Source organism: Protobothrops mucrosquamatus, unplaced genomic scaffold, assembly GCF_001527695.2.
Source record: "Protobothrops mucrosquamatus isolate PMUCROS unplaced genomic scaffold, P.Mucros_1.0 scaffold2637, whole genome shotgun sequence".
Taxonomy (NCBI): domain Eukaryota; kingdom Metazoa; phylum Chordata; class Lepidosauria; order Squamata; family Viperidae; genus Protobothrops; species Protobothrops mucrosquamatus.
The window spans coordinates 28627-45117 of NW_015388690.1; the positions used below are offsets into that span (position 1 = coordinate 28627).

General features: G+C 37.5%; 1 protein-coding gene across 1 annotated transcript in view; it reads right to left on the reverse strand.

Moving 5' to 3' along the window:
- Positions 1-16491, reverse strand: part of LOC107296095 (cadherin-8-like) — a gene marked incomplete at its 3' end in the record, with an annotated part of 114300 nt that overhangs the window by 9839 nt on the left and 87970 nt on the right. Inside the window, exon 4 of the mRNA XM_015825439.1 lies at positions 4040-4207. Within this exon, the coding sequence (XP_015680925.1) occupies positions 4040-4207 (168 nt within the window). The remainder of the gene's footprint in view (positions 1-4039; positions 4208-16491) is intronic.

The window sequence follows — 16491 nt, forward strand, 5'->3', positions numbered from 1 at the left end:
ATAACATCCACATGTACCGATCAAGACTTCCCCCCAAAAAATAATTTAGCACATGGTATTGACCGTGTTTTCACCAGTGACAAGTATATGAAAAACATTTCTCTTTATTTGATGTACAGGCCACAGGAAAGATATCAGTAGACTTTTATATATGTAATATCTATTTTCTTCTCTCACTAGGGATGTGAAAAATTCACTGTTTCAGGAATGGGACATCTGGTACACCTGTTCAAGATGATTTGCTTTCGGAAACCTTGACCAGCAGATCCAGTTCATGGCCAGACCAGACCCAAAATCTGCTGTTCATGTGAAAACAAGTGCTATCTGTAACAACTGGAGTTTGTTTTACATTATTTGTTATAAGTGCCCCTAAAATTATTTTCAAGAGAACTCAGTAGTTGTGAAAGTTGACTGTTCTTATTTCAAAGGCTCAGGAGGGCTGTATTTATTTGAAATCTAGCCATAAATACACATGTATGTTCTGCTCAAAAACAATAAAGACACATAACTCTCTCAATACTGTCTGAGTTCATTAAAATTTATTGTGAATATGCCAAGTGTTACGTCTTATGAATATTGATCACCTTCTTGTTCAGTGTGGTTCTATTCTAGCTATGAACATTCTGCTTTTATGCTTGTTTATTTTTATTTTCCCAGAAAATAGGTGTAAGAATGTTTGTGTTCCTATATATCTATTATATTTTTCCTCCAGGACTTCAAGGCAATATAAGTAGATATCACTAAGTACTAATTAGGCTACCTGCCAATCTCTGAATCAAATTTACTCAATAAATTCCATGACTGAGTGAGGATTCAAACCTGAATCTTGCCCTAGACCAAGACAATAACTACTATATTACTCTTATTTTCATGAAAATCATAAAGGTTCTCTTGGCAAATATATAGAGTTGCTGCTGATATTAATCTTTCCTGATGGCTAATATAGCTAGATTCAATTTCCTGTAAATTCAAACACAAAACTAGAGCTGTTTCAGACTGCACAAAGATTTCAAGCCAATGTCTTCTGAGTTAATTTTTATTCCATAAAATATCCAATTAGATTAAAACAATGAGCAGCAAATGGATTACAGCCATTGCAGTTAACTGATGGCACCAAAACACTTCCTGGGGGAAACAGATTGTAATTTATCACAATCTGAGTGTGAGTTTTAATGTGGTTCAGTCTTGTTTTAAAAGGTTTGAGGGGCAATATACTGTAATATGATAGATTCAAGGCTCACTTCTCAACCAATATTATGTACAGGATTGGCCTATCCAGCATAACTATTGAATGAAGAGCACTTTATAATTACTCTAGCTTTAGCTAATATATAACACATCATTTATGTGTAGCGGTTTATAATGAAATCTTTATTCCTTTCATTTTTAAGGGAAGAAATGAATATTAATTGCCTGATCAAGTAGGTAGATTCCTAAATTTGTAGACTGGCTCTAATTCCTATTATCGATTCATTTTTTTCTTGTTCATCTAATGTGATTCAACAACTGAGAGATATTGAAAGAATATTATAAGTGATTCAACATTCAACTTTTTGATTTTAGCTATGACTGATTGCTCTTATAAGCTAACCAGAGTTCTTTTAGATGGGGAGTCATACAAAAATATTGCAATATAAAACAGCAACCAATGTATAATTGTAACACAGTAGGCAGCTACTATACTGAAAAAAATGCAGTAGGCATGACTAAGTGTTAGGAGGTAGCCATTTGTGCTTGCACACAGCACTTCACTTGCTTACTGAACCAGTGAATATTCTGGTTGCACACAATACATTGACTATAAACTAATCAAACAAAACTGCAAGTGTATCAAGATAGAGATGAAAATTAAGATTAGCACTAACTATGTTTAATATGTGTGACTGTACCTGCTAGAGCATTCACTAACCTAGCTAAGTGTACTGGGCAAACACAAAAACTGCCTCTTTTCCAATTGTTTTGTTTGCCTTTCATAGACTAAGCATCTACTTATAATAAATGACAGGGAAAACCAGCTAACACTTAAGGATGCTTATAAGAAAATTCCAGCAGAATGCAACTATGCCTAATAAAATCAACCCTTATTATAACAGATCAGTGAAGCATACATATGTAGAAATGATAGCACCAAATATGGATTTTGAATTTAAGATCAGTAATTAACTAGACCTGGAATTGTTTTTCCAGTTCTTATCTCCAATTATGCATTGGTCAATTTCTTGCTTTTAACAATAACAATACACATATTTTTAGACTTGTCCCTCGCTGACTAACATAACACTAATCTAACAGGGCTCTGAGAGCACTGCAGATAATACAAGGCTAAGAAATAGATAAAGAAAAGGGGAAAGGAGAAACGGAGGGTATGTATGTCAATATTATAAATAGATTTACATTTTTTTACCTTAAGGATTTCTAGTGCTCACATTTTTGAACTTCTCATTAATTCAAGCCAGGACCCTAAAGCTGTGTGTGGCATTACTCACTCCCAGTGCTGTTATATATGAACCTATATATCAATATTTATTCTCTGTATGTCAGACACAGAAAGTGCCTGTTTGAAGTAGGCATCTCAATAGGATGACTTGTTGGAATAGGGTGACCTGACTTCAAATCAATACTCATCCACCCTTCTCCTTTACACAGGTCAAATTTAAATAGCTACAGGAATCAGTAACCCATGGGCATCCAGAGATTGTTTGCAACACCATATAAAACAAGTTCCTGTGTTTATAATAAGCATTTTAAGGGGACACTAAGTTAAAAAAAAAAGGTCAAAAGACAAACAGTTTGAAGAACAATGAACAACAGATTGGATGTGTGATCAGTGCCAGGCAGAGAATTCTCACTTTCTCCCAGCAGGAAAAAATAAAATGTTTTAAAGCTTCTTGCATGGAAGACAAAGTTTCCAATAGGTTTTTACTGTGGTGTGACTTTCTTCTGCTTATCAACTGGACAAATCTTTCACCCAATTTTTTTGCCCGTAGATTGGGAGGAGACGTTTTAAACGGAGCTTTTGCCTAGCTTTAAATATGAGGGTTGAAAGCAGCTAGAGTAGCTGAAAGCACAGAAGGAGAGGTGGAGAAGATGGAAATAAAAAGGCACCACAAAAGAGAAGAGGCGCCACAATATAAGGATTAGGAACATGAAGAAATGAAAGAAAGGCAATGCAAAGATGAAAGAGATCAACATCTCTGTATTGCTGATATACTGAATTATGCAACCATTTTTCCCCCTCTTTCTTGTTTCTCCCAAATAGCCATATTTCTCCTTCTCTGTGTTTGTCCTGCTTAGTTGCAAACCTTATTTGCTTTGCCTTGAACATGCCTAAGTATCAAACCATGATGTGATCAGTGGGTTTTTTTTTTGTTCTGCAACTTGTGTGTTCAGTAACCTGACACTTATTTGGGCTGAGAGGGAGTGATTAGTCTTGGATTACAAGCTGACCTCCATACTCAAAGGGTCTCTGTTAGCCCTTCAAGGTTGTCCAGAAAGATGCACAACCAGGATCAGCAGCACTATGTTTATTTTAAGATTACATTGAACAATCTTGCAAGACTGAAAATATTTATCCCCTCCTCTCTTTTTAGTCTCTGGGAAATTAGGGAGGGTCCCTTCTGAAATGCTCCCCATGTTTTCCCCCTACCTGTGATCTGAAGGGTGTCTTCTCAGACCATTGCCCTGGCTGTGGGTCTTGCTCCTGTCCCCCAAGGTTATTCCTACACACCATCACTTCACCTCTAGCCTAACACCAACAGCACTCCATTATTCTACTCTTCTATTTTATGCAATTAGCAATCTTTATAAATTACACATGATGGTTACTTATGGAGTAAATACAATGGTTGGGTTTCACATACCACTTTAAAGAACAGGCCCATCATTACAGATCATGGTGGTTAGATTCACACAATATGCCAAGGTAACACCACACAAGGCGCTTAGTTCCTTCCAATGATGTGTGTATTCAATTATTGTCTTTCTTGGCCTGTTGTCTGATTATTAGGAAGTGGATGCATTAGAAATATAACTAACTTACTTTGTGCAAACTTTGGAGGATTGTCATTGACATCAGTCAGCGTAATAGTCACTGTGGTGGTTCCAGAGAGTCCACCCATGTGTCCACCCATATCCTTTGCTTGGATGACCACGGTATATTCCTCTTTGGCTTCCCGGTCCATGTTTGAAAGAGCAGTTTTGATGATAGCTGGGAAAAGAAAAGAAAGGAAGGAAGGAAATACCATCAGAAAGGGAAGTGAGAACTTCATGCAGTGTGACCAAGGCTGGATTTAATATTTGAGATGATCTTCTTGAAACTATCTTCGTTCAAAGGTAATATTTAAAATATAACAACACCAGAAAAAACCCTCTGGATCAGGCCACGGACTTAACTGGTGTAATATATTTAATATATATGATGAGATTTGGGGATCTAGCTTGGGGAATCTCTCACCTCATTAATTACCAGTTGATTTGGCTTATATGAATGACAGATAAGCAATTAACCAGTGGAACAACCTGCCTCCAGAAGCGGTGAATGCTCCAACACTGGAAGTTTTTAAGAAGAGACTGGACAGCCATTTGTCCGAAATGGTATAGGGTTTCCTGCCTGAGCAGGGGGTTGGACTAGATGACCTCCAAGGTTCCTTCCAACTTTACTACTACTACTACTACTACTACTACTACTATTATTATTATTATCATTATTATTATTATTATTATTATTATTATTATTATTAAGCAGATATCTACTTCTTTCTTCACCGCCCCAGGGTTGTCCCTCCAGAAGCCGCACACGCTCAATGGGAAATAATGACTATCCTATCTAGCATTGTGTCATTCTATGGGCAGGGTGTATCAGAGCTGTATTTCATCCACTGACAAACCACCTGCATTCAGAAAGTTTACGAAAAGGAGAACTTCCACTCTACTCCCTGGAAAGTGGAGTTCAAGGCATGCTAATAATGATTCCAGAAGTAGAAACCAGCATTAAAAATAACAGCCACTAATAGTGCGACCCTACCCAAATCATTCCATTTCAGTTTTGAAACCATCTAAATTCACAATTAATTTGTAGTTTAACTTTACTTCTCTTCACGTTTGGCTCTCCTGCACAGCTGGATGAGCTACTTTGCTTCAGGCAGCCACAGGCAGGAAGGGAGACGAAAGGAAGGAAAAAATTAAAAGAGAACGAATGCCTTCAGAATGTATTTATTTACACCTATAGTTGAGCATGGGTAAACAGTTCCCTAAAAACAGGGAGCACACACACAAAAAATATATATCCTGCATTTGATCTTTAATGATAAACTGTTAGTCTTCTAAGATGCTTCAGTTTTAGATTCCATCTATGTTTAATTCAATCAGATAATTGCCTCTGGCAGTCTTCGTCCCTCTTCACCTGAGGAAAGATATTTTGGATATCAAGGAACTATGAATATTGTTGCTGTCCTATTACCAAGCCAATGTTTCTATTAGTGATTTCCATTAGGCTAGAAGACCAATGCATTCCTAACAATACACAACCAAGGCATGGCCTACTTAGTCCTGGATGGATGCCATAGAGTGCAGAATGGCCAATACTATTTACTTTCAGCCTGGCCAGTAAAGGTTTTAATGGACAAATAGGTATCTTGAAGCATTAAAGAATAGCACAAGCCATGGTGATTTGGGTGGCTTAAATGGGTAAATTAACTCCTGCAAAATATTGTTATGGATCAGAAAATGATTGGGAAGGCTGCATGTGACCAACTGGCTGTGAGATCAGAATCAGTCTTTACATGATGGCTTGGAAGCAAACTGGGCAGAAGTGCCTGCCACTTTATGACATCATTTGAATTTCCCTAGAGCACACAACTCTGGTTTCGGGTCTGAAACTTAGAGAGGGAAAATCAACAAACCTTCCATCAGGTTTGCCCACAATCTCATTTTTAAAAATAATATTACAGAAAATATAGACATTATAAAATAAAATGTAAACCACACAAGTCAATCGCAGCAAGCTGAATTTATTCACACTTTCTCTGCATACTGAACATGCAGTCTATAATAATGGATTAGGAGCCCCCCAGGCAGCAGTGATAAAAATGATAATACTGTCAGCTTTTGTGGCAGAAACTATCCATTTCCGGCGAGGAAACTCAAATTTCTCTTCCTGCTTATTAAATAAGAGATTGGTGGTGTCCATTCTTAGAACATCTGGCAGCTTAATGGAAATACACGAAGATATTGTTTATGTATGTATGTATTTACATATTCTTAAAAATGTGCTAATTGCCTTCCTGGAAAGAAAAAAGCAAATGCTTTGACGAGTCAGTTAAAAAATGTCAGTGACAAAAGCACGGTCTGCAAAACAAGACATTCACATGGGAAAGGACAGCTACAAGGAACGCAGATTAACCCAACAGGAGAGTGAAACGATTTTTAGAAGTAGAAATAACAACGTACGTTTCTTTTTCTTTTGCACATTGGTAATATTTATGTTGTGATTGACACGACTACCAAAGGATACCTGTAGAACAGGGGTAGTCAACCTTGGCTCTTTTATGACTCGTGGACTTCAATTCCCAGAATTCCTGAGCCAGCTTAGCTGACTCAGGAATTCTGGGAGTTGAAGTCCACAAGTCATAAAAGAGCCAAGGTTGACTACCCCTGCTGTAGAATATAGAAGTTTTCTACTTTAGGGTAACAGCCCTTTCAGCCCTGAAGCATTCTAATCTATTTGCTTCCTATATACAGGAAGTCCCTCAACTTACAACCACCACTGAGTTCAACACTTCTGCTGCTAAGTGACTTAGTTGTTAAGTGACTTTTATCCCATTTTACGACCTTTCTCGTCACAGTTGCAAAGTGAATCACTGCAGCTGTTAAGTTAGTAACACAGTTGTTAACTGAATCTGGCTTCCCCAACTGACTTTGCTTGTCAGAAGGTCGCAAAAGGTGATCAAATGACCCCGGGACACTGCAACTGTCATAAATATGAGTTAGTTGCCAAGTATCACATACCCATGGAGATGTCTATGGAGGTTCTATGGGGACACAGGGCAGAAAACATCCTGCAGCCAAGAAGGCTCCACAGACATTTGCACTACTCAGGTGACCCTGAGGACACAGGTAAACCTCTCTAAAAGAATGCAAACGACCAGCTGTCTGCAAGGAGTATAAATCCTTCCACTCCCCACCATTCCAGTTAGAGCGGAAGAATCGTCTTGGATAAGAGGCGAAACGTCTTCGAAGAAAAACAAGAAAGTCCAGTTGCCTCCAGAAAAAGCACCTTTGGGATAACCATGGAGATGTAGCAATGATCCTAATAGTGAAAAATGGTTATAATTCACTTTTTTTCAGTGCTGCTGTAATTTCAAACAGTCACAAAAGGAACTACCTGTAATCTATTAGTTAACTGTGAAAAACAGGGGTGGGGGCGTGGGGGTGGTCTAGGTAAGCCACAATGTTTTCATTTTTGTCTTATAATGCTAAGCAAATGGGGTCAGTGAGCAAATGATAATAAGGCAATAAAACTTAGTTTGAAGCTGTGGTTTGTTTTTGATGTACTGATTACAAATGTGCCTCGGAGTAATATGTTAATAGGTACACATGGTTCATTTAGAGTATTTTAGCTTATTCCTAGTTTTTATATGTCCCTTGAGCTTGTAATCACTCCCCAGGCAAAGGAAGAGTCACTGAAATAGTACAGAAAGCAAATTACAAATTGACCAAATAACTCATAATTATTGTGTTGATCCATTAAACTGCCTGTGGTTTATTTACCCAATTAAGATAAAAAATAAATAATGCTGTAAGGGGAGACCTGGACATGAAATGTAGGGTTACATGCCACTCAGCCAAGATCTGTTCCATATCAGTTTTATGTTGTAGTTGAGTTGGACGTCTGTTGTATTACCTGTCTTCATTTTTTTTAAAAAAAGGAAAAATCACAAGCACTAGAATACACTTCTGTTTTTTTGCCTAATTTTCTTTAGTAAATCTATTTACATGTAAAACTTCCCAATACTGTATGTAATTTTAATGGATGTCTTTTGTCCTCATGGTTGTACAGGTAATCCTTCACTTACAGCAGTTCATTTAATGACCATTCAAAGTTCACAACAGCACTGACAAAAGTGACTTATGACTCTTCTTCACGCTTATGATGACTGCGGCCTCCCTACGGGCATGTGAATACAATTCAGACGCTTGGCAACTGAGTCACATTTATGACAGTAAAATGAGGCAAAACTCACTTAACAAATGTCTCACTTAGCAACAGAAATTTTGGGTTCAGTTGTGGTCGTAAGTCGAGGACTACCTGTATTGCACATGTATTGCAAAATCTCAAGCACAGGGCAATTGAATAAATAATTGTGCACCTATCTGCAGAGAAGCTCCGGATCTGGGAATAAAATTAGCTTCTTGAAAAATACAGGCTAACCAACAATCTACGATCTTTTCATGACGTTCCGCTTTTTAAAACTGTTGTTTCGTGAACTGACTCTCATGAATGGTTTTTAACATCAGGGAAGACATATAAAATGTTGCATGCCCTTGAGTGTACAACACAATTCCCACCTTGTGTTATGGAATTAGCTTTTCTTTGTTATCGGCTTTTTTTTAAAAAAAAAACCCTCAATTTTACCAATCCACTCTTGTCAGCTATGTTTTACACTGCAGATGCTAATAGGTGAATGAATAATTAGGCAGCAGCTTCCCAGCTGGCATGAAGTTCCCCTTTGTCAAACCTATTTTTCTTTATCATAAAACTGTCATAGAGAAACCATTTCACCATCAAATATCTGTTTAGAAAAGGGCACAACACAATTGTCAGTACTGTGACAGATGCAGAAGATGGCCACAGGGAAAGGGGGAAAAAAACAGCTTTAAAAAAAAAAAAGAATGAGAATTGGAATTTGGAAAATCATTTCTGTTCTAAACTGCTTTCAGTTCAGCAGTTTATTTGCACCTCTCTGATAACATCAGAGGCAAATGGAATTATGTGGAAAATTCTGGATTATGCTTCACATCATTTACTGCCAGTTACAAGAAAAAGGGTAATGGAGCAAAGAGAGAAAAACAGAACACTGTACGCTGTTAGCTGACTTTTAAAAATAGGTTGGTTTTTTTGTTGTTGTTGTTGTTTTCAAACCTAAGAAGAAATATTGAGATAAGGCTTACTGGGAAGTTAGCAAAGTCAACTATTTAAACTTCCCTATTAAAGTGGTGAAGGATTTGGTCTGCCCCAGAGATGCGTATTTTCATTTTAGAAATTAGAGTGTGCCCCACTTCAGGGGTGCCACATATATATACATATATACATATATACATATATACATATTTTTTAAAAATATGGATTGCTAACAAAGAATTAAGGGAGAATGGAATAGCTATTTCAAGCCTTTTAGCTCTCATCAGCCAAACATACCCTTCTGATATTCGAACCTGGGCAGCTTGCACATTAAGCAGCTGTGTTTTATATATATATACTAGCTGTGTTATATATATATACTAGCTGTACCCGGCCATGGGTTGCTGTGGCTCAGTCTGGTTAAATGGAAAAGAAAGAAAAGAGAAAGCCCACGTTTGTAATATGTTTAATTTCACAATGCTTGTGGGCATGCTTTTACGTCCAACAGATGGCACTGTTTTTCAAAAAAGCATGTTTTTACCTGTCACAGGTGTGACATCTATATAATAGTAGGTATATAAAAACACGTGCGTATTTGAATGCAACGTTGTGTCAAAATTTCAAAGCAATCGGTGAAGAACCTTCGGAGATTTAAGATTTTGAACAAACGAACATTTACATTTTTATTTATATACATATACCTTGAGTGCTTTTTGATGCACCCTGTCAACCCAAATATGGGAGAAAGAAATCTTTTTCTTTGATGCACCCTGTCGACAAATGGGTCGACAGGGTGCGTCAAAAAGCACTCAAGGTAATTCTCCTCCCCTGTCTCCTCCCTCCCTGACACAGCTGACAAAGTGAGAAAGAGCCTGTGGCCCAGAGGTTAACACAGCTGCTTAACATGCAGGCAGCCCAGGTTCGAATCTCAGAAGGGTATGTTTGGCTGATGAGAGCTAAAAAGTTCGAAATAGCTATTCCATTCTCCCTTAATTCTTTGTTAGCAATCCAAATTTTTAAAAAATATACATATACATATGTATATGTATACATATACATATATCCTGGCTTCAACAGGGGGTTGGACTAGAAGACCTCTAAGGCCCCTTTCAGCCCCTATGATTCTATGTTCTAAAGACACATATACAGAGACATATGTATATTTAAATGTATCCTTGTGTATGTTTAAAAGGATATATAATATATGTTAAGCCAGTGAAATTTGACAGAAAATTAGTTGAACTGTTCTCTATTTTTCCCATAGATAAAATATAAATAAATAAAGCAGGGTGTCAGGCTTCTGGCCAGGTTATCAGAACTTTTGTTTTTCATTCCTCAGTTCTTTTCTCATGGTAAAGAAACGGGTGACAAATGTTCTACCCCCAGCCTGTTTTCCTTTAGAGATCTCATTATGACACTGCCTTGACAGCTTCAGAAACAAAAATGAAAAGTAAAATCAAAAGTGCAGCCCTCTGTGACAAAATTTCACCACCTCCTGCTCTAAATCATGGATTCCCCTCCCACTCAGAAGATTAGGAATCTTTAAGGAGCAGGAATGTATATCAAAAAAGCTAAACTAAACTAAACTAAATGGAAAGCAAGTCCAAAGGTTATACTGAATAGAAAAATGGTTGCTTTTACTATTGCTATCCCCTCACCCAACAATATTACCCCAAAATCCCAATTTGGCTCTGAATAAGTGATTGTAATGTAATTCTAATGAAGGTTTTAATAATAAGGAGGTTTTCAAGAAGAGACTCAACAGCCATTTGTCTGGAATGGTATAAGGTCTCCTGCTTGAACAGGGAGTTGGACTAGAAGACCTCCAAGGTCCTTGCTAACCCCATTATTAGCAATAGACTTAGACTTATATACCGCTTCACAGGGCTCTACAGCCCTCTCTAAGCGGTTTACAGAGTCAGCTTCTTGCCCCCAACAATCCAGGTCCTCATTTTACCAACCTCAAAAGGATGGAAGGCTGAATCAACCTTGAGCCTGTTGGGATTGAACTCCTGGCAATGGGCAGAGCTAGCTTGCAACACTGCATTCCAATCACCAAGGTTCCTATTCTACGTTCTATGAATAAAAGCAAAAAAAGAAAAAAAGAAACTTTTTTTTTCTGGCATACTTCTTCGTCATCCACCATGTAAGTAAAACAATGGGCAAATAATCCCTCAGAATCAGTCCTCATTATTCCCAACTTCCATTTCTCAAGGCAACATAGCTCTGTTAATGGGCAAAGGGAAAATGACAATGGACTGTAAGAAAAGGTACTGTTCTAAGATGCATGCCAGGTAGGCGAAAGCCGCAGAGATTTTTAATGGCTCTGCAAAGACTGAATAACAGTTTTAAGAGTCTATCAAATGCTATTCCCTTAAAACTTCAATGCCACCAGCTTGCTTTTATAATCTCCTATCACAGTAAACTTTTTTCCCCCTCCAATGTGCTAACCATGCCATCGCATTTGTTAAATTTGCAGAAGTCTTTAAGGCATATTGCTACTTCCTTGAATGTTCAAGTCTGCAACCTTTGCAGCCATCGTATTACAAGACAAAGGCTGGCAAGTCCTAACTTTTATCTGAACCGTGTGTGGCAGCTGGGACAAAAACTGTGCAGGAAGATCAGATACTCGTCTGACATGCACAATGCTCCCTTCAAAGAGTGATCTGCCCATTTAAAAGGGTGAATTACATTTCTCTCTTTTTTTTTAACTTGCTTGGGCGTGCTGCCTATAATTGCAATAGCACTTAGACTTATATACCACTTCACTGTGCGTTACAGCCCTGTCTAAGCAGTTTACAGAGTCAGTATTTTGCCCCCCCAACAATCTGGGTCTCAATTAGCCCACTGTGTCTTATACAGAGTAAACAACCTGGCACCAGTCAACTCCCATGTACTCAGGCATATTTCTCTTGGTGTGCTCAATTAAACCATAAGATTTCAAAATAATAATAGCAGTAACAATAATAATGGGGTAACAGGGGTCTATCCATTAAAAAAAGAAAATACAAAGTCAATGTGATGGAAGAAGTTTAAGGAGCGACATGATTTATTATCCTAGACTCAAAAATTCCCAGGGATGGTGTCCATTGCCTTGAAATAAAAGGACTGCACTTTGGGGGGGAAAAAAACTATGAAAATCTAGACAAACAATTGAAATGCAAATATATTACACTAATATCAAAGGCGTGTATTGTCGAGGCCATGGTTTTCCCAGCTGTAATGTAAAGCTGGACCATCAGAAAGCCCAAACAAAGAAAAAGTCATGTGTTTGATTTGAGGCACTGGAGAAAATTGTAGAGAACGCTTTGAACCACATGGAAAACAAATAATTCAAGACTAGTTGAAGCAAAAACCAAACTGTTCACTGTAGGCATAAATAATGAAGCTACAGCTTACATATATTAGACACATAATGCAAAGGCAAGTGTCACTGGAGAAGATTCTGATGCTTGCAGAAAATCAAAAGCTATTGAAAAGAAGGTCAACAGAAGAGAAAGCGCATAGAGAAAGTCACTGAGGATAGAAGCAAGTCACAATCTTGATTACTGAGCAGAGGGAGGGAGGGAGGGAGGGAGGGAGGAAGGAAGGAAGGAAGGAAGGAAGGAAGGAAGGAAGGAAGGAAGGAAGACTTGCAAAACTCAGAAAAAAGCAATTACCAACTTGCAAAATGAAGGCAAAATGATATTCTTTGGCTCATGAAGACTTGGAAGGAATGGAATGATTCATCAACAACAACGAAAAAGAGCATAATATGAAGATACAATGGATAGCTGGGAACAAACTTTACCAATGTGCTTTATAATGAAGAAGAACGCTTTGTGAAACAGACTGTCTTTGACTCAAAAAGGTACTTCACGCTGCAGAGAAATACAATTCTTCTTGATGAGCTCTTTGTGTCAGCTGGACTGGCAGTTCCCATAGATTCTGTGCAAGTGTTTACCTCCCTGCCAGACTACAAATGCACGAGAGCAAGCATCTAGACGCGTGAGAGCAGTGTTGATGTCTCCATGTTCTCATTATTGTATTCATTGTAGTTCTGGTACTGGACAGGTAACTGTTACAGCAGAAATTCTGCCCTGTTTATGTAGATTCTCTCTAAGATTTAGAACTTTGGTTAGGCAACTATCAAAATAAGGGAGCCACCAAAAAAGATCATCCCCCTAACGCGCAAAGGCTAAACCCTCAAATTATCTCTTTATCTTAAATGAATAGAGTGCAAACATCTGAAAACCTCTCCCATTTCTTGTTAGAGTCATGGAGAATATCTCTAGTGCTGGCTTCTCTTTTCTGTGTTGGTGGCAACACAGAAAAGGAATGTAAGATAGTCTCTCAGATTATTTTCCTCTTTGTAAACTTTCAGACAATGGTAGAGTCCATTCCGCTTCTGAAGCCGGGACTAAAATTTGGAATGAAATCCACTCAGTCACTTTTCTAATCAAGTTTGCTGAAAGATGACAATCTGCCTTGGATACAGAAACAATAGAGCAAGCAGTATTATTTAAAACGAATAATATATAGTTAAATTCATTTAAAAAAATATATTGTAGTAAAAGACCTAGATTTTTTTTCCCTTCCTTTTAAAATAGCATTACTACACCGAAGCTTTCATCCTTTAGATTAGTGCTTTAACAAAGCTTAGAATCTGTAAAGCTGCTCAGATGTCAAGTTTAGTAGCATCAGGAGCAATGAAATTCCCCCAATGCAGGCTAATTCAAAAGGTGGATGATCTATGGCTATTTAGATGCTCACAAATAAATACCCAGCATTCCCATGATCCATGATGAAGATGCTAGGAACTGTGGTTTTACTATCACACTGGATGATCATACCTTGTCTGTCTTCAATGTGATTGGTAAACCACAATAGGATTACCATATATCCTTTCTTACACACACCCAGTTTTCTTGTTTTCCTAATTATTTTGTTGTCAACATTCTGATTAAAAAGAAACCATTTACTTTTTGGGGACATGAAACCTCCTCATCTCCTCCTGATTTAAACAAATTAAACTTTTAAATAGAGCCTAAGTGGTGACTTTATCTAATTCTAGGACAGTACCTTTGACACTTCCTTGTACACAGCTACAAACTGTCCCCTCACCTGCTCTCATTAACACTTTTCAAATATTTGAGCAGTGATTTTGTAACTATCATAATTATCTCCTTCCCAATATGCAGCAATTGTTATCCAACTAACATCGCACATCAGATTCCATCATCTCTCTCTCTTTCCCCTCGCTCTCTCGCTCATTTTAACATGCAATTATTTCCCGCCCCCCAGTGAAAGAAAACTCCAGCACTGTTACAATATTTCACCAAAGCAGAATGATAAAATTGCAGACTGCAGTAGGAGAAAGAAAAGGTGGTGAGAGGACCTGAAATGTGTCCAAGACTTTTGAAGCAAACAGCAGGAGAGGCTGGAGATGAGCTAGAAGAAAAGGTCGGTAAATCATACTGTAGATGGAGCCACATTTTAAATTAGGTAGCCAATAGCTGATGTCTGAATGAAGATTTGGTTCCTGGAGTATCAAAAACCGAAAATTTCCTCATAAGGAAATGTGATTGTATGAGAGTGCTTTCATTTTCTTATTTTGATAGCTTTAGCCTCCTTATAAGTCCAAATCAAGTGCAGTGTTCTGAAATGGGGGACATGAACTTTAGAAGAAGAGAGAAATGGTTACATTTCATTCATTTTGAAAAGAATATATAAGCACGAAGCCGAAGACCCCAGCCTGAAGATGACGAGTGGGACCTCGTCGAAACGTCGCCAAGATACTCTCAATCTTACACGGGAAAAGACCCGAATATGCCAAGACCTGCATATATATATATGAATGAAATGTAACCATCTATCTATCTATCTATCTATCTATCTATCTATCTATCTATCTATCTATCTATCTATCTATCTATCTATCTATCTAAATATAATTATCTTTGTCAGATCTTATATCCTGAACCCATGTATACACAAAAATTGTTGAGGATAAAAAAAAGCCAGCTCTTTTTTACCAGTTCAAACTGTAAGACACAAACTTGTCTGAATCTCTTGTGTGGGTCCTGCTGCACTAATCAAAGTCCACAGGACACACTTTTTTTCTGTGAAAAGTTGTGCGTTACTTTATTTCTCCTCAGAGTGTCGTATTTAGGGATAAAAATGCACCTCCAATGCAGAGTATGTTCTTCCCCTTTCTTTGTCCATATGTTCTGTTTGCTTGTTAGATAAATAACATTTACATATAGTTGATTATCACAGGAACCACAGAATCAAAGAGACGTTAGGGGCGTCCAAATTCAAAGTATAAGAAAACACTGTTATTTTCTGCAAGTCTAGAGGTTCACCTTTTTTAAGGTTTATAGGTTAACTCCAGTTTTATCTAGAAACGTCCACTCCTGAAAATTGGACAGCTTCAATCTAATGTGCTCTGTTTAATAAACAGGCTTCCTCATTATGTACCAGTTTTATGTTTCGATTGCTCTCATGGTATATGGTCTCAATTGCCCACCTGTGCCACCACACAGCACTTAATGGATTTGCTCAGATGTTACTACGGGCATTGCTGGAAGTTAATAAGATTACAAAGATGACCTTATAAACATTTTTTGGGGGGTTAACCCAAATAAAATGTAACACAACAGAAACCAGTTCAGTCTCTCAGGTCACACCTGCTGGTGCAAAGATATTAATAGGTTATATGTGGGGGGAGGGAAACACTTTTCAATAGAGGGTTCATAGGCCCGTAAAGACATTTACATCAAACTTAGTTCAATTGATAGCATAAAGTCTGTTTCCAATTAATGTTCACATAATGTTTCCTGAAGAGTGAACTGTTTGGTTTCATGACACCCACATTATTCATCCAAATTATGAGCTGGGTTTGCCTGACATAAGTTTTTCACAAGTTTCTATAATACACATTAAAGTGTTGGCCATATGGTTACTATCAAGCCAATTTAGATCTCCCTGATATGAATTCTGCTGTATTAGATTAAAGCCAATAGAGTTTATCTCAATGCTGATTGATCAGATTTTGATCAAGATAACAACCTGCATCTTTAGCTTCTCTAATAATCATTTACATAATTTACTAATAGAAAGGTTTGATAAAATCATGAAAAGAACTATTATCAATTCATTCATCTAACACCCTATTTTTTTTTTAAAAAAAAAAACTAACATAAGACAGTAGACATTACACATTTTTTTCTATGGAATTTTGATCTGAAACCTATTACATTGAATAATTTCATATCCAATTGCTGATTCAGTTTAATGGGTTTAATCAGCAGTTTGTTGGGCTTTTGCACAGAGCTATGCAATTTAACCAAACCAAAATTGTGATTCCATCTGAATTTACTCAACTATTCAAA